Source organism: Macaca thibetana, chromosome 1 (genome assembly GCF_024542745.1).
Source record: "Macaca thibetana thibetana isolate TM-01 chromosome 1, ASM2454274v1, whole genome shotgun sequence".
In the NCBI taxonomy this organism is placed as follows: domain Eukaryota; kingdom Metazoa; phylum Chordata; class Mammalia; order Primates; family Cercopithecidae; genus Macaca; species Macaca thibetana.
In genome coordinates, this window is record NC_065578.1 from 84,361,788 (window position 1) to 84,380,486 (window position 18,699).

General features: G+C 39.8%; 1 protein-coding gene across 2 annotated transcripts in view; it reads left to right on the forward strand.

The window, feature by feature from the left end:
• Positions 1-18,699, forward strand: part of DNAI3 (dynein axonemal intermediate chain 3) — a 142,369-nt gene that overhangs the window by 79,130 nt on the left and 44,540 nt on the right. For both annotated transcript variants that reach the window (XM_050805769.1, XM_050805768.1), the window contains exons 4-8: positions 9,102-9,283; positions 10,171-10,275; positions 12,324-12,473; positions 13,616-13,815; positions 18,183-18,299. In XM_050805769.1, coding sequence (XP_050661726.1) covers positions 9,102-9,283; positions 10,171-10,275; positions 12,324-12,473; positions 13,616-13,815; positions 18,183-18,299 — 754 coding nt within the window. The remainder of the gene's footprint in view (positions 1-9,101; positions 9,284-10,170; positions 10,276-12,323; positions 12,474-13,615; positions 13,816-18,182; positions 18,300-18,699) is intronic.

Consider the following 18,699-nt stretch of genomic DNA (forward strand, 5'->3'; position numbering starts at 1 on the left):
CTATTTCAAGGAAAGAGGCTGGTTTTTAAGCAAATAACTAGAACTTAGACAACTAACCTAATGTTGTTCCTACATGTAAAGGCTAAGTAATCTTATTACAACAAGACTTCTTTTGGTGGGATGGAGGGGGAACCTCTCTCTTCGAGTTGACTTAGATGACACACTTCATTTTTAAAAAAGAAAGGAGACAATGAGGGGGGCAAGGAGGAAGACTTAAAAGCTCTGTAGGCCACTGTAAAGATTTTGTCTTTTAATCATATGGGATGAGGAAATATTGGTAGTATTTAATCAACGAGTGACTCCATCTGACATGTTTTTAAAGGGTCAGGTCGTCCTGGCTACTGTGAAGCAAACTGCAGGAGCAAGGACTGAAGCAGAGAGACTAGTTAGGAAGTTTTTCCAACAATCCAGGGAAAAGATGGTGATGACCTGGGTCAGGGCGGTAGAGAGGGGCAGAGGTGTGGAGTGTGGAGGCAGGGAAAAAGTGAGAGAATGTCAGCTAATGTCAGTGGCTCTGTTATCAGCACCCACCACAGTGCCTGTGGCAGAATATGCTGCCCAATAAGTATTTATTGAGTTAGTGAAACATGGGAGTCGTCTTTAATTTCTTTCCCTCTCTCCCTCCACACCTCCCTACCCCTTCCAAACCACCCCAACTTCTGTGAATTCCACCTCTTTTAAAATATATCTCAAACCCATGTGCTTCGCATTATCTTCCCATCTGCAACCTTAGTCCAAACCTCCGCACTCCTCACATCGGTTAGTTCCCGAGGTTTCTAATTGATATCACTGCTTCCACTCAGTCTCCTTCAGTCCACTGGGCACACAGCAGCCTGACCATGCTTAAACTCGTGTTTCTTGCTTAAACTCCCCCATGGTCTTTCTTTGCCATTGGACACACCTTACAGTGGTCCTGACTCCTGTGCTCAAGTGGTCCTGACCTTGTTTCCTCCTCCTCTTTGCCAACCTACAGCCCATCAGCCCTGCTTAGCACAGAATGTTCCAAATTTATTCCAGCCTCAAGGCCATTGCTTTTGCTGCCCCTGATGCCTAGCTAGATCTTCCCCTTATGCAATTTTCTCTTTCTTATCGTTGAGATCTAGACCACTATCTCACTTCCTGAAGAGATGTTCCTTGACCTCTGTGTCACCTATTACCTTGTTTAATTGCTTTCATAGCACTTAAAATTCTGAAGTTAAAGTACAGTCAATTCTTGTTCCTGGAATCTATACAGTCCCTTTGAATACTGAATTAGCCAATACTGAACTATTACCCCTAGGGGAAACACAGGGTTAGGTTCCTGTGAGCCTCTGGTCACATTTTCATTAACTAGTCAATACATAACCTTGTCTTATGTGTATTTCTGTTTAAATACTCCTTATTTAATGTATACTGTTGATCCCTAACACTGAACTCATGGCCAAATCATGGCAAACAGCACTATAACTCATTACTGAATAAATGAATGAGTGAATGAATTGTGTTGTCTCTTGTTCCTGTCTAAATAGACCACCACAGCTACCCTTCTTAGTTCCATCTCTCACCCTGTTTTCTCCCAAATAGCACTTATCACAATTTGTTTTTATTTATATTTGTTTTTTATTTTTTTTTCTTCTTTTTCCATAGAGATGGGTTCTCATTATGTTGCCCAGGCTGTCTTGAACTCCTGGGCTCAAGGGGATCCTCTTGCCTTGGCCTCCCAAAGTGCTGGGATTACAGGTGTGAGCTACCATGCCCAGCCCACAATTTGTATCTATGAGTGTACTTTATTATTTAATATCTGTCTCTCTGTCTAGACTGGATACCCTGGCAGTAGCACCATGCTCTTCACATAGTGGGTGCTCAGTAAATATTTCTTGACTAAATGCATTGACTGGTAAGAAAATCTATGAACCTGATAAAGGGGCACGGTTTGAGATGTATTCATTGAAAGTAAATGAACTGAAAAATAGGAATATGTTTGCTTAAGGGAAAGAAAAAACTAACCTCAGAACTTTGTGGTGAGACAAGTGTAGGTTTTGAGTTAGCATCCCCTTCTCCTCAAGCCTGTCTGTACTCCCAGACTCCCCTCAGGTAGCGTCAGGACCCCTCTGACTTCCTCATGGTGGGGCCCTGACTTTGCCAACTGTTACTCAGGGCTGATGGCTGTCATGCTCCAAGAAACTGAGATCTCTTTTTCTAAGAAGGAACCAAAGTATCAATAAGCTAATTAAAAAACTGTCAGTCCTAAGGGCCTAACAGGGCAATGCCCAGAGGTTTCTGGAGAATAAATATAATTTTTACACATAGCTAATATTTGTGGAGCAATGACTTTGTGCCAGGCCCACTCTTCTCATTGCCTTAGCTCTATAAAGTAGGCATTATCGTGGCCATTACAGACATGAAGGTGCTCTGTGACTCCCAAATATTAAATAATCTGTCCAAATTATAATACGACTTAGTGGTATACGAGTTGCCTATTGCTGCTGTAACAAATTGCCACAAACTTAGTGGCTTAAACAATATAAATTTATTATTTAACAGTTCTGGAAATCAAGAGTCCGAAATTACTTTCACTGGGCTAATGTCAAGGTGTCAGCAGGGCTGATTATCTCTGGAGGCCCTGAGGGGTGAATATGTTTCCTTGTCTTTTTCAGCTTCTAGAGGCCACTGTATTTATTGACTCCTGGCCCCTTCCTTCCTCTTCAAAACCAGCAGCATAGCATCTTTGAATCATTCTCTATGACGTCTGTTTCCCTTGTCACATCTCCTTCCTTGACTTTGATCCTCCTGTCGCCCTCTTATAAGGCCCCCTGGGATTACACTGGGCCAATCTCAAAGGCCCAATCATCTCCCCACCTCAAAATCCTTAACCTTCAACATCTGGGATAAATGTTTAAAAAAATGAAAAATAAATAAATAAAAAGAACATAAAAACAAAAACAACACAAAGTAAAGATCCTTAACATAATTATATCTACAAGTCCCTTTTCTTATGTAAGGTAACAATACAGAAGTGTATTAGTCTGTTCTCATGCTTCTAATAAAGACATATCTGAGACTGGGTAATTTATTTGAAAAAAGAGGTTTAATTGACTCACAGTTCTACATGGCTGGGGAGGCTTCACAATCATCGTGGAAGGTGAATGAGGAGCAAAGTCACATCTTACATGGCAGCAGGCAAGACAGCATGTATAGGAAAACTTCCCTTTATAAAACCATCAGGTCTCGTGAGACTTATTCACTATCATGAGAACAGCACAGGAAAGTCCTGCCCCCATGATTCAATTACCTCCCACTGGGCCCCTCCCACTGCACATGGGAATTATTCAAGATGAGATTTGGGTGGGGACATACAAAACCATATTAACAAGTTTCAGGAATTAGACATGAAAATATTAGGGGGACATTATTCTGTTTGCCACAAGTGGTTAATAGCACAGGCTTTGAAATTAGACAGACCTGGTTTAAGTCATAAACTTATTACTTAAAGTCATTTAGTGACTCTATGACTTCACCTCCCTGAGCCTCTGCTTCTTCATCTGAAAAGCAAGATGGACTATCTACCTCAAAAGATTGATGTGGAAATTAAATTACTAGTACATGCACATTTCCTTACATAGGACTGTCACAAAGTATGTTTATGTTAACTCTTTTTACTATAAAAAGATACTATAAAGACAGATGAATAGATTAATCCATGAGAATAGAGTCCAAAAATAGATCACATGTTCATGGTCAGTTGATTTTCATCAAAGATGCAAAGGTAATTCAGTGGAGAAGGGATAGTCTTTCCAACAAATGATGCTAGAACAGTTAGATAGTTATAAGTAAGAAAGTGAACTCAATCCATACATCACACCATATACAAAAATTAACTCAAAATGAATCATAGACCTAAAAGTAAAACCAAATATTCTAAAACTTCTAGAAGAAAACATAGGAGAAAATCTTTGTGACCTTGGAGTTGGCAAAGATTTCCCAGATATGACACCCACAGCCAAAATCCCAAGAAATCTTAAAGCTTTCTTAAGATTTTCTTTTTTAAAATCTTAAAGATTTTTTTCTTTTATGGAATACTTGCCAGCAATGGAATGAACCATTGCTACATTCAACAATACGAATGAATCTCAAAAATAATTATGCTAAGTGAAAGAAGATAAACAAAAAGAGTACATTTATAAATATTCCAGAAAAAAGCAAACTAATCTATAGTGACAAGAAAACAGCTTAGTGGTTACTTGGGGTTACTTGGGGGTGAAGGAGGTGTATTGGAAGGCAGGGGCAGGAGGAAACATTTGGGTCTTATGGATATGTTCTTTATCTTGATTGTGGTAATGGCTTCATGGGGTATGTGCAGATATTTATCAAATTGTACATATTGTATGCAGTTTATCATTTGTCAATTATAACTCAGCAAAGCTGTTTTTAAAAAAAACTAGATAGCAACCAAGATGTTTAAAAAAAAAGAATGCATAGTTGAAATGCATGAAGGTTATTTTAAATAACATTCATTATGTAGGACAATATATGTGTAACCTATGATTTATATTGCATAATCTTCTATTGTGTGCACACAATAAGATTCTGAGGCATGAATTGTGTAGAGCTTGAGTCTGCCTTTGGTTCCTGCTAGGTGAATAACTGCCATACACTGGATCCTATGGAACGTCATCTCTGTTCCCTCCTTGTCTATGTGTGGAGAAGCAGGACCCTCTCCATGGCTCTTTTGTGTCCACATAGAGAGAAAGCATAACATAGTAGAGTTCAGGGACCTTGGTTTTGATCCCAGTACCACCACTTTCAACTCCCAGAGGCTGACCTCGGTCATGTTATTGAACTCTGTGGCCCTCAGTTTTCTTGGCTAAAAAAAATGGAGACAATTATAGTAACCACCTCTGAATGTTGTTGTGAAGACTAAATGAGTTAATAATACACATAAAGTGCTTAAAACTGTGCCTGGCAGCAGTAGGTGCACCATAGAAGTGCCCTTGCAGACATTGTCCTTGTGATTGGCACTCCTGGCCTCAGTCAGCTTCAGAAGGCCCTGAAGGGGCCTTCTCTGCACCAACACTTGTCTCACACTCCTTGGAGCAACCAGCCTCCCACTCTTCTCAAGCCTCCAGTGAGCCCATCTCCTTGCTGATCACAGTAGCCTCATTGCTGTAGCCTATGGTGCTGTCCTCAGTGTGTGCCTCAAAGCCTACCCAATAGCAGTTGTTTTATAGTATTTGGCTGGTGACCCTGTGGGATGGCCAGAAGCATCAGGCCTTGCCCTGGTTGGGTTCTCATGGTGATGGAGCGTTATGGTATTGGACTATAGAAGTTTTGTGTGATCTGTTGGCTGCCAGTTATCTGCAGTTATCACTGATTGCCAACTTGAACCAGAAACAGTCCACTAGTTTTACTGACTTCTAGATAAAGGAATGTTAGATCCTATAGTAGACTTGCCTTGAAAAAGTCCAATTAGTGTGAAAGGATCATTTTTTGTGTGTGTGAAATATATCAAGCCAGGAGAATTTGAAGTGTGTGTTTAGTAGGGGCAGATAACACAGAAAACAATCTTTGGTGCTGTCTTTCCAGTGTCGTGGATGGTAGAAAGCTTTCTGGTCTTCCTGAATGCCTCTGTTTATGAGGGACAGCTGCCTTCTTTTCTACACTAGCACAGTGTGAGTCTCACAGTCCCACCTTGTGGTTTTCTCAGGCAGAACTATAGAACTTTTATTACACATTCGACACACAAATGCAGTCTGTTTGCAGAGAAGCACTTGATTTGAATCAAGTCAACAGTTACTTACTGAGCATCTTATAGGTGCCAGGTGTTATGGTTAGTCTTTTGAGAGAGATAAAAGTGTATAATTTGTCCTTCATTCATGAACAACTTGAATTCCCAATGTCAGGCGAACTGACTGCAGTTAGAAATATACTTTCACATATAATCAGTGTTATGCATACAGTTATTTAAAACCTCCAAATTACCTGAATTATTGTACCATAGAGCCCCTGGGGTGGTGGAAAATATTTCTATTTGAAAATAAGCTCAAAATTCCAACATGAGAGGCCACATACACTTTTCCCCTTGCTGGAACATCTGTTGAGCAGTTGGAGGGAGGATGGCCTGACATCCAGGGGCGTGGGTGCTGGAGGAGATGGGAGTGGATCCTGGGAGCTGGGGAGAGAGTCCTGGGGGCAGATGCAGCGCTGAGACTGTGTGGCTGATGATAGTGATACGAAAGGTAAGAAAACAGGAAGAAGGCTTGAGAAAGGGAAGGGCAGCAGGCAAAATGCTCCTTTGTCCTCTAGTGTCCACCCTCCTGGGGCATGCTGCTGCTGAGGACTGGCCTGGGGTGCGAAGAAAGCATGGGAAGACCAGGGATGGAAGCCTCTTGAACCTCTCCTCTCTCCTCTTCTGAGAGCAATACTGGGACTGGCAGCCAGATGGGAGGAAAGGGATTCCCTGCCCACTTTCCTGTGTCCAAGGGTTTATTAATACAACCGAGAAGTCACTATTTGAAAAATGTGAGGAATTGAGTAACAGTAAGTTTGACTGTGAAAAAGAGAAGCCCTAAAGAACAGAGATCCCTATATAGGCTCAAGGCTCAAGGGAAGGTTTCTTTTCCCTTCCCTCCCCTCCCTCCCCTCCCCTCCTCTCCCCTCCCCTTCCCTTCCCTTCTCTTTTCGACAGAGTCTCGCTCTATCACCCAGGCTGGAGTGCAGTGGTGTGATCTCGGCTCACTGCAACCTCCGCCTCCCAGGTTCACGCCATTCTCCTGCCTCAGCCTCCCGAGTAGCTGGACTACAGGCACATGCCACCATGCCTGGCTAATATTTTTTATTTTTAGTAGAGATGGGGTTTCACTGTGTTAGCCAGGATGGTCTCGAGCTCCTGACCTCGTGATCCACCTGCCTTGATCAGCCCTAAGGGAAGGTTTCTTCAAAATGAGAGACCATTGAGCAAATCTGCATGCTGAGGGAAAGTGGCATGGAAGTAAGAAAAGCTGAAAGGAAAGGAATAGATTATAGGACCCTGGCGGCTGAGGAGGGCAGGTCCTCTGAGTGCATAAGGGCAGAAAGGTGGTGCCCATTTTAATTAGCAGGTGGGCAGGGCTGCAGGACCTGGCAGGATTCAGTGCTATTCAGACCCTGTTTTCTCTGTGAAATAGAAAGCCAGTCACCTGGTAAGAGAGAGCAGCAGGGGAGAGGGTGAGGTTGGGGTGTTTTAGGAAAGCAATACAGGCTAAAAGCCTAAACAAGTGGTCATACCTTCCAACCAATAATTTCACTTTTTAAATCTATCCCAAGAAAATAATTTGAAATGCAATAAAAATTTATAAACTAGATATTTGTTTGTAGAATTATTTACAATAATTCTATTGTAAATTAGAAAAGAAATTAGAATTCTTACCAACACGAGAATGGTTTAAAATTATGCTATAGAACTCAATTCATCTAAAATAATGTTTTAGACAGATTACTTAATGTCATTGTAAAATACTTGTGACATAATGGTAAATATTAAAAGCAGTATTTAGAAGTTCATATGAGGTATATATGGAGTGACTAGAAGAAAATAAAGCAAAAAATATATATATTTTTTATTATACTTTAAGTTCTAGGGTACATGTGCACAACGTGCAGGTTTGTTACATAGGTATACTTGTGCCGTGTTGGTGTGCTGCACCCATCAACTTGTCAGCACCCATCAACTTGTCATTTACATCAGGTGTAACTCCCAATGCCATCCCTCCACCCTCCCCCTCCCCATAATAGGCCCTGGTGTGTGATGTTCCCCTTCCAGAGTCCAAGTGATCTCATTGTTCAATTCCCGCTAATGAATGAGAACATGCAGTGTTTGGTTTTCTGTTCTTGTGATAGTTTGCTGAGAATGATGGTTTCCAGCTGCATCCATGTCCCTACAAAGGACATGAACTCATCCTTTTTCATGGCTGCATAGTATTCCATGGTGTATATGTGCCACATTTTCTTAATCCAGTCTGTCACTGATGGACATTTGGGTTGATTCCAAGTCTTTGCTATTGTGAATAGTGCCACAATAAACATACATGTGCGTGTGTCTTTATAGCAGCATGATTTATAATCCTTTGGGTATATCCCCAGTAATGGGATGGCTGGGTCATATAGTATTTCTAGTTCTAGATCCTTGAGGAATCGCCATACTGTTTTCCACAATGGTTGAACCAGTTTACAATCCCACCAACAGTGTAAAAGTGTTCCTATTTCTCCACATCCTCTCCAGCACCTGTTGTTTCCTGACTTTTTAATGATTGCCATTCTAACTGGTGTGAGATGGTATCTCATTGTGGTTTGATTTGCATTTCTCTGATGGCGAGTGATTATGAGCATTTTTTCATGTGTCTGTTGGCTGTATGCATGTCTTCTTTTGAGAAATGTCTGTTCATATCCTTTGCCCACTTTTTGATGGGGTTGTTTTTTTCTCATAAATTTGTTTGAGTTCTTTGTAGGTTTTGGATATTAGCCCTTTGTCAGATGAGTAGATTGCAAAAATTTTCTCCCATTCTGTAGGTTGCCTGTTCACTCTGATGGTAATTTCTTTTGCTGTGCAGAAGCTCTTTAGTTTAATTAGATCCCATTTGTCAATTTTGGCTTTTGTTGCCATTGCTTTTGGTGTTTTAGACATGAAGTCCCTGCCCATGCCTATGTCCTGAATGGTATTACCTAGGTTTTCTTCTAGGGTTTTTATGGTTTTAGGTCTAACATTTAAGTGTCTAATCCATTTTGAATTAATTTTTGTATAAGGAGTAAGAAAAGGATCCAGTTTCAGCTTTCTACTTATGGCTAGCCAATTAGAAAAGAATTTTCAACCCAGAATTTCATATCCAGCCAAACGAAGCAAAATATTAATAGAGGTTTTGCTTCTTGAGAGGTAGTATTATGGGCCATTGTTATTTTCTTATTTTTTAAAAAATGTTTTTGGCATTTAAAAAATAATGGATATATTTACTTTAAATACAAGAATAATAATTTTAAAGTCTTAAAATTTTAACCAAGATCATTATTAAAACCAAGCAATTGCATGTTTTCTAATGCTAATATTTTAAGTGGTCATATTTAATGTTCACATTCCACTTTGTCTTTCCTAGGTCATCCAGAAATTTATCCTTTAGTATTAACCACCAAGACCCAGGAAATATTTAACTGCCGAATAGATGAAGATATCACAGATGAACAACCTTATAAGCTTATCAATAAAGAGGATATTTTTGAGGACCTGCGCAACAGAGCTGCAGTATCTGATTTCCACCCAGTCAAAAAAATTGTCCAGGTAAGCACAACATCCCTCTTCATTTTCAGTCCTACCTCAAGAAGTTCCTGGTACATAATAACAAAAGTTGGAGAGGTTATTGGTTCAAATCTGACCCCGTTGCTTTGGGCAAGTGCTACCTTGCCCACCCCTGCGTGGGAATCCTGTTTGATGATCCTCTGTGAAAAGCAAAATTCCATCAATGACTTGTTATCTAATCCCACACCCAGAAAAAGTCATCCTTGCCCAGTTTTTGTTTTGTTTTGTTTTGGTTTTTGAGACAGGGTTTCACCCCTGTCTCCCAGGCTAAAGACGCAATCATGGTTCACTGCAACCTCCGCCTCCCAGGCTCAAGCAATCCTCACATCTCAGCCTCCTGAGTAACTGGGACCACAGGCACAGGCCACCATGCCCGACTAATTGTTGTTTTTGTCGAGACAGGGTTTTGCCTCGTTGCCCAGGCTGGTGTTGAACTCCTGAGCTCAAGTGATCTGCCCGCCTTGGCCTTCCAAAATGCTGGGATTGCAGGCATGAGCCACCATGCTCCGCCTTTGCCCAGTTTTAACTAGAATATGAATCTATCCTTATTTTCCGCTTTAATTAATTCATAATTTTGGTTCTGATTTATCTCTAAGCATGCTACAGAGCACAATACCAAACAAAAACTGCTTTTTTTTTTTTCCTGTTAGAAGTAAAAGTGCATGTAAATTTCCCTGGATGCATTATATTTTTAAGAGCTTTTTAAAGTTAATAAAATAATTTTGCAATTTGATGTTATCAGCCATAGATTAGCACAACAGTTATCTTCTATAATTGGTTGATTAGAGAAATATGAATTTTGTGTTAGTGTCAAAATAAACCAAGTGACCACTGAACATTAACTTCCTCTCTCAATTATATTTTTGTAGGAATATCCTGGAAATGAGCTTCTGCTTGTTTATGACAAAGACTTCAAATATGGACTTAACTTTTATCTTATTGGAACTGAAGAGGGCAAAGAAAACTATTTAAATGTGAGCAAACCCCAAGGCCTTGTAATTTGTTTGTTTTTGTTGTGGTTGTGTTTGTTTTTGATACAGGCTCTTGCTCTGTCACCCAGGCTGGAGTGCAGTGGCACAATCATGGTCACTGCAACGTGAACCTCCCAGGCCCAAGCGATCCTCCCACCTCAGCCCCCCAAGTAGCTGGGACTACAGGCGTGCACCACCACGTCCAGCTAATTTTGTTTATTTTTTGTAGAGATGAGGTCTCACTATGTTGCCCAGGCTGGGCAATTTGTTGATTAGCAGAAGGAAGCGGAAGCGGTACCTCTGAAGGATCCCTAAATATAGTGATTATTATTCTTGTTTAGTTTGGTTTCTTTGGGACCCAGATCAGGTTCTGGCACCTAGAATAAGTAAGTAGTAAATGGGGGATGAACTAAATCAAGTATCTCAGGGTAACAGATTTGCCCTTCATTGACATCGTGAGAGAGGAAACAGTGAATCTGGAGTACCGCTTTCCTAGTTCTCTTCTTGCCATCTCCACAACTTTGAGTAAGTTACTGAGCCTCTCATCTGTAAAATGGTGACACCATTATTGTACATTTCCTGGGCTTTCATGAGGATTCATATAGGTAAAGCCCTTTGTTCAAGGTGTGCAAGAAAGGTAACAGATGTATGAGACTCTCTTTCTGATCTTCCATCCCTGTTTGGTCAAATTGAAGGAAGCAATTTGGGAGGTTTGGTTAAATTGTTTGAGAATGACAGAGAGGTTTGTGTGGCTGTCCAATAAGCAATAAGAATAAAGGGAAACCATATAATTAAAAAATATCTAGGCTGGGCACAGTGGCTCATGCCTGTAATCCTAGCACTTTGGGAGGCTGAGGCGGGATCACTTGAGACCTGGAGTTCCAGATGAGCCTGAGTAACAAAGCAAGATCCTACCACCACAAAATATAAAAATATTAGCCAGGCATGGTAGCTTGTGCCTGTAGTCCCAGCTACTTGGGAAGCTGAGATGGGTGGATCACTTGGGCCAGAAAGGTGGAGGTTGCAGTGAGCCATGATCATGCCTCTGCACTCCAGCCTGGGTGACAGAGCGAGACCCTGTCTCAAAAAGAAAAAAATAAATAAAAACTAACGGTTTACAATTAAAAATCATCTTTCATTTAGCCTTAACATTTTCAATTTTATTTTTATGATTGCTGTTCTGTTTTTAATTTCTTATTGTTATGAAATATTTTAAATGTATAGAAAAAAACTAGAGAGTAGTATAACAAATATCTACACTTCATTATCCAGAATTTTAAAACATTAATTTTTATTATATTTACTTTGAAACTTTTTAACAAAATAAATAAAAATTACAGACAATATTCCACTCCCTCTCGTATCCTCCCTAATTCCGTTTTCTTCACTCCTCCCTATGAGGAACCATTATTCTAAATTGTTACATACTGTTCTTGTCTGTGGTTTTATACTTTTACCATATATTTATGTTCCACAAATAATGGATTTTATAGTCTTATTAACTTAACATTCACATAAAAATTGTGTCATTTTTATACTCAGTCTGCAACTTCATTTTTCACCAAATTATAAAATTCTAGGATCTATAAGTATCAGTACATTTAGATACCATATATATGTAGATAAAATTTGTTCATTATAACTGCTCTATGGAATTTTATTTTATGGTTTTACCACAGTGTCATCAATCCATTCCTCTATTGATATTCATTTGGTTGATTTTTTTTTTACTATTACAAATAAAGCAGCAGTGTGTGTGTGTATGTATATATATACACATCTATATATAGAGATGTGTGTGTGTATATATATATATATCTTCTTGTCTACTGTCTTTTTCTTCTTTCTATATTCTTGAGATCTCTTTCTTTTTTCTTTTTCCTTTCTTTTGCTTTGTTTCCTTTTCGTAATTCAAAAGTATGAGTTGACAAAAAAAAGTAAGAAAGTGCTTAATGAATTTATATTAAAGTAAAGTTTGTTGCAAAATATGTACATATAGCTATAACCTAAACTTGGGCATATATTGTAGAATGCTATTTATTTTACTTTAGCCCCCAGAAGTATCAGAAGAACAAGAGGAATATAAAGAATATATTCCTGAAGATGTGTATATTTATAAACCACCTGTCTCTAAACCATGGGTTTCTTTGGGCAGTGAAAAAGAAATTGAGGAAGAATCAGTTACGGAATCTACAAAGCAGGTTAGAGGGTTAAATATGATCTGTAATCATTACCTCCCTGTAGCTGAACAACCCTTATTCCTGAGAAATTCATAAGGTTTACTGTGTTTGCTGTGGAGGCATAGTTTTTGGTGTGCTGTTTTGGTTTGCTTTTATAGAAGAATGGTCATTGTCTTAAGTGGGTGTTATGGGTTGAATTTTGTCTCCAAAAAATGGTATATTGAACTTCTAACCTCCAGCACCTCAGAATGTGATTCCATCTGGAAATAGGGTCATTGCAGGTATAACTATTTAAGATGAGGTCATACTAGAGTAGGGTAGACCCCAATCCAGTACGACTGGTGTCCTTGTGATAAGATGGCCAGGGGAATGACAAAGAGGGAGAATGGCATGTAAAGAGGCAGGCAGAGGCTCGAAAGATGGATACACAAATCAAGGAACACAAGGATTGCTGGCTGTCACCAGAAGCCAGGAGAGAAACAGGGAACAGATTCTTCCTCAGAGCCTTCAGAAGGAAACAACCCTCAAACACTTCAATTTCAAACTTCTAGCCTCCACAACTGTAAGAGAGTAAGTTTCTGTTGTTTTAGGCCACCCTATTTGTAGTACTTGGTTATGGCAGCTGTAGGAAGCCAATATAGTGGCATTCCCTCTCAAAGGAACTCCTGTGAGGGGGAATTGTGTGTGAGTGGTTTATTAGGAAAGTGCTCCAGAAGAGAACACGACAAGCAGCTGAACAGGGATATGGAGGAAACCCTGCCAGGCTGCACTCTCAGGCAAAAGTCTGCAGAGGGAACGCTTCAGCCAAACCCGGAGAAGAACTCTGGAGTGTAAATTACACCTCAGAGTTGTTCCAAACAGAAGGCAAGGAGAGGGGTTTATGTATCCCTCCTGCCAGTCTACCATTAGTCAAGATGAAACTACTAGTTACTTCCTGTTCTTTGCACCTGCTGGCAAAGTGGTCCTAATAGCCCTAGAGCAGCCCTCCAAAGAGGAGGAGCAGGTGCTGCTTGTGCGAATGGAAAGCACACAGAGCTGGAGGCGCTCACAGAAAGTACCCAAAGGGCTCTGAGCAGATCTGGGCAGAGTACTAACATTGCCTACACGTCAATTTTTCTTCAGGGACTTCATTGTGTTACCTTTACTGTTTACATGTGTTACAGATTACATATATGATTTCTCGAAAACGAAGTGAATTTGGTGCACCAATTAAGTTTAGTGACCAGAATGCTTCCAGTGTAAAAGATGCCTATATTGAATGTACAGCCTACCCAGATAAAAATTTTACCCTTAAACAACTTGAAAAAGATGTTGGCATGCAAGTAATCCCCCAAATAAAGGACATAAGCACTCAGACAAAATGGTAAGTATGTGATGGGTGTATGTAATTTTATAGCCAGTTACAGTAAAATCTGATAACTTCCATTATTATTTTGAGAGCTCTTTATAATAAATAGAAATGGATTAATGATGATGACACATAGATCTCCACAGAGTAATTCAATTCAGGAAGATCTAATTATATTCAATAATGCCTTTAAAAATCGTAACAGGAAAATGAGATACAAGTATAGAAGATTGTAAAGACTGGAGTAGGAAAATGAGTGATGCTGTTAATCATGACAGTGCTGGTCATCTGTCATCTGGCATATTACAGTTGTCCCTCATTGCTCTGTTCTACCTCCTAAGTCATCATTCTTAAACATCAAATCAGATGGTGTTACTTCGTTGTCTAGGTTTCTTCTCTGGCTTCCATCACTTAAAAAATACATCCATCCAGAGCCCTTAGGATGGCATATGAGGTTCTCCTTCCTCCATGACGAGACACTGTCTGCCTCTCCAGCCCCATCATCCCTTGTTCCTAAACAAGCTCTTTGTGTGCCAGCCCTATGAGGGTTTCCAATTCCCAGAATACCTGCGGTTCCACCTCTTCCTGCCTTTGCCCATGCTGAATCTTCCTCCTCTCTGTAAATGGTAATGATATTCTTCTAATTACTCAGACCAAAACTTTGGATTTTGTTGGGTCTATCTTCAAAATTTACCCACTGCTATTACCTTAGACCATTCATCATCATCTCCTGCTTGGATTACTGTAATTCCTTCTAAGTGGACTTCCTCTATCCATCCTTTCTCTCCTGCATTCTGTTTTCCATAGAGAAGCCCTGGTAATCCTATTAAAATGCAAGTCAGATCATGTCATTGATCAAAACCTTCCAATGACCTGTCATCCCAAAGGAACCTACGAGGCTTCATATGATCTAGATCCCTTTACTCCTCTGTCCTAATTTCCCACAGTTCTCCCTGCTCATCCATCCAACCACACTGACTTCTTCATTCCTTGATTTACCATGCATACTCATACATGATGTGTTTACGCTTACAAGTCCTTTACATAGAATGCTCTTCCCTTGTGTTTATTCCCTCCTTCATTCAGATCTCTGCTCAAATGAGGCATTCCCTGACACTCCTATATAAAAGCAACAACTCAGCTGGGCGCCGTGGCTCACGCCTGTAATCCCAACACTTTAGGAGGCTGAGGTGGGCGGATCATGAGGTCAAGAGATCGAGACCATCCTGACCAACATGGTGAAACCCCGTCTCTACTAAAAATACAAAAATTAGCCAGGTGTGGTGGCATGTGCCTGTAATCCCAGCTACTTGGGAGGCTGAGGCAGGAGAATTGCTTGAACCCGCGAGGCAGAGGTTGCAGTGAACCGAGATCGTGCCACTACACTCTAGCCTGGCAACAGAGCGAGACTCCATCTCAAAAAAAAAAAAAAAAAAAAAAAAGTAACAACTCCATTACCATCTATCCCCTTACTCTATTTTTCTCCATTGTGCTATAATCACTTGATTTGTGTTTTTTATTGTCTCTCTTCTCCTCACTCTGCCCTTGGAATTTAAGCTCTGTGAGATAAAAACTTTGAATATTTTGTTTACTGCTATGTTCCCAACTCCTAGGACAGTTCCTGGCATATATTTATTAAATGGTGGGGAAAAAGGAATGGAGGAGGGAAAACAGGAAGAAAAGGATATAGGTAAGGAAGAATGTACAGAATGATGACAGACTTGAACTCACTGTTAAGTGAAGAGCTATGAAATATACAATGGGACAGGTCATGACGAGGAGAAGCAGGGCTCAGCAACATGGAATGCAATACAGAAGATACTTTTCAGATCTGTGTGAACTAACAGGTTAAAAACCATGAAAATGCAGTGTTAAAGTCAGGGCACATATATACGGACTCCAAAGGTTGGGCCAAGAAATGAGTCAGAAACAAGAGAAGAAGATGAACAGACAGGCCAAAACAAGAGGAGGTAAAGAGAAAGGCAAGAATTGGTAGTCAAGTCCTGGCAGGGAAGGAGGACATCAGACATCCATAAATATCAAGAAGTGAGTGCAAGAGAGGAAGGAGAGAGGTGATATATTAGTACCAAAGGAACTTGAATTTTGAGACAAATTTCTAAGTCAAGCCAGCCAGAGATTTATTTTATGTTCCTACTAGGGTACAGACAAGTCCCAAGAATGAGTCAGCCAGGGTAGACTCAGTAGGTAGACTCAGAATACAGATGGATAATAATAATAGTGGCAGTGTTCCTACGTAGAAGGAGTAAACAGATGAGAAATAACGGAGGTCTTGACCCACAAAATGAAAAAAAATTTTTTCGAAGAATTAAAAGGAACTCAAATGGTTTAAACCTAGATGACTGGGAGAAGGCTGGTACTTCAAGCAGGAAATTAGGAAGGGTAGCTGGTATGAGGTGGAGAAGGTAGGATATGTGATTATATTGGAGGGAGTCAAGAAAAATCAAAGATGAAGTTCGAAGAATAATGACAGTGAAAGCAAATGCCTAGTGTTCCCACCACATACCAGGCATTCTTCTAAGTGCTTTACACACATCAACTCAATCCTCACAACTGCTGTCTGAGGTAGGCACTATCCCCATTTTACAAATAGAGAAAGTGAAGCAAAAAGAGGTTAAAAATGAAAGCCCAATGTTTTGGGCATGATTTAAACCTGAAGCAATAATGAATAGTTTAGCTGAAAAACAACAAAACAAATCATATTTTGAAAATAAGAGTGACTCTTAGGCATGTTGCTACTTTGATAAAACCACCAAAAAAATATCTTTTTTTTTTTTTTTTGAGACAGAGTCTCACTCTGTTGCCCAGGTTGGAGTGCAGTGGCGCGATCTTGGCTCACTGCAAGCCCCGCCTCCCAGGTTCATGCCATTCTCCTGCCTCAGCCTCCCGAGTAACTGAGACTACAGGCGCCCACCACCATGCCTGGCTAATTTTTTGTATTTTTTATTAGAGACGGGGTTTCACCATGTTAGCCAGGATGGTCTGGATCTCCTGACCTCGTGATCCGCCCATCTCGGCCTCCCAAAGTGCTGGGATTACAGGCGTGAGCCACCGCACCTGGCTTTGTTTTTTTTTTTTTTAGTTAACCCTGTCTAGAGAGTAGAAATTAAAAGGTGAAGCTGAGATTTGAACCCAGGTCTCTCTGGTTCCAATACTAATATTATTTCTTTCTACCACTCTTCCTTCTGCTATGGATACTGACCTAAACAAGGGGAAAAAAATGAATTATTCTAGTAAACATACTCAAAACTCCCTTTACCGCTTTGTCTGATTACTCTCCATTTGATATATTACCTCTCACAGAGACATTCTGCGTTGTACTGACATTTGTTCAACAAACACAAATACTACATAGTATTTTGTTGAGCACTTAAAATGTGGTAGGCACTGTTTTTAAAGTTTTGCATGTATCAACACATTCAATCCTTACAATGACACTAAGAACTAGCTACTTTAAGAATTTCATTTATAGATGAGAAAACAGGTACAGAAGGTTAGATAATTAGCTCGGGGTCACATAGCTAGTAAATGATAGAACCAGGCTTCAAAGCCAGGCAGCCAATCACCAGAGTCCACACTCTTAATGATTGTGCCATGTGACTTTTCCAAGTTCCACATGCCGAGATCAAGGGCTCACCCAGTCTAGTACTTGAGACTGACAATAAAGCCCAGAGATACAATGCCATATGACGTGTTCACATACAGAGGCCACTAAGAGCATACTAGATGGAGCAAGCCTTCCTGCCACCATCACTGCTGAAATGTATCTTATTCCTGGTTTTGTATGTTTAGAGCAGAGTTTCTCAACCTCAACACAATTGACATTTGGGGCTGGATAATTCTCTTTGAGGGAAGGCTGTCTTGTGCTTTCTATGGTGTTTAACAGCATTCCTGGGCTCTATGCACTAGACACCAGTAACATGTCTAGGTTGTGACAACCAAAAGTGTTTCTCGACATTGCCAAATGTCCCACGAGGGGGTGAGGTGGACACTGACTTAATGAAGAGATAGAGAGAACGATAAAGATAGCAAAACATTAATAATTGATGAATCTGGGTAAAGGGTGTATGGGAATTCTTTATACCCTTCTTACAACTTTTCTGTAAGTTTGAAATGATTTCTAAATAAAAATTTTACAAAAATAAGATCTTTTTGATTATGTTGGAGAAAAATTCATGCAGACTTTGAATAGTGGTCAATATCAGTTGTCTAGGATAAAGATAATTCAATGTACATAATTTAAATATAAAATAAGATAATATCCTAACATCATTGTCACAAAGACACACTTTTGACCTGTTGTGGCCCATATTTGCTCTTCTTTGACCTAATCTTTGGTATTGAATTTTCTTTTAATATATTAGGACATATCCTAAAAATGCTACTACACAATATTATCCAAGAGAATTCTCAGAAGAGGAAAAAGAGACACTCAAACAATCGAAGCCTTTGGTTGATTTTCTTAACAATGCATCCATAAGGTAAAAAATTGCGTATTATAAATTTTAAAAATAAAACATAAAATTTATATGTTTACATAGAATAACAGGTTTAAATAAACAAGCTCATATATGGTATCTAGATAAAAAGTATGAAGACAGTTGTCAGGTATGACACATTCTACAGATTCTCGGTATTTCTTTCCTTTCTATTGCTATGCAACATCTTAGCCCTCTCAAGCTAAGGCCACATCAAACAGTGTGAAGAGTTAAGTGTGTGAGGATGTTTTCCTAATTGCAAATTAACAATTACTTGTATTTACCATGGTTACTTTTATGTAAGTCGTTTTCTCCACTCCTAACTCCTCTTCTTCATTAACTTTTTGTAGGATGAGGAGAATGCTGTGGATGTTATGATGATGATAAGTATTTGCAAAAGTAT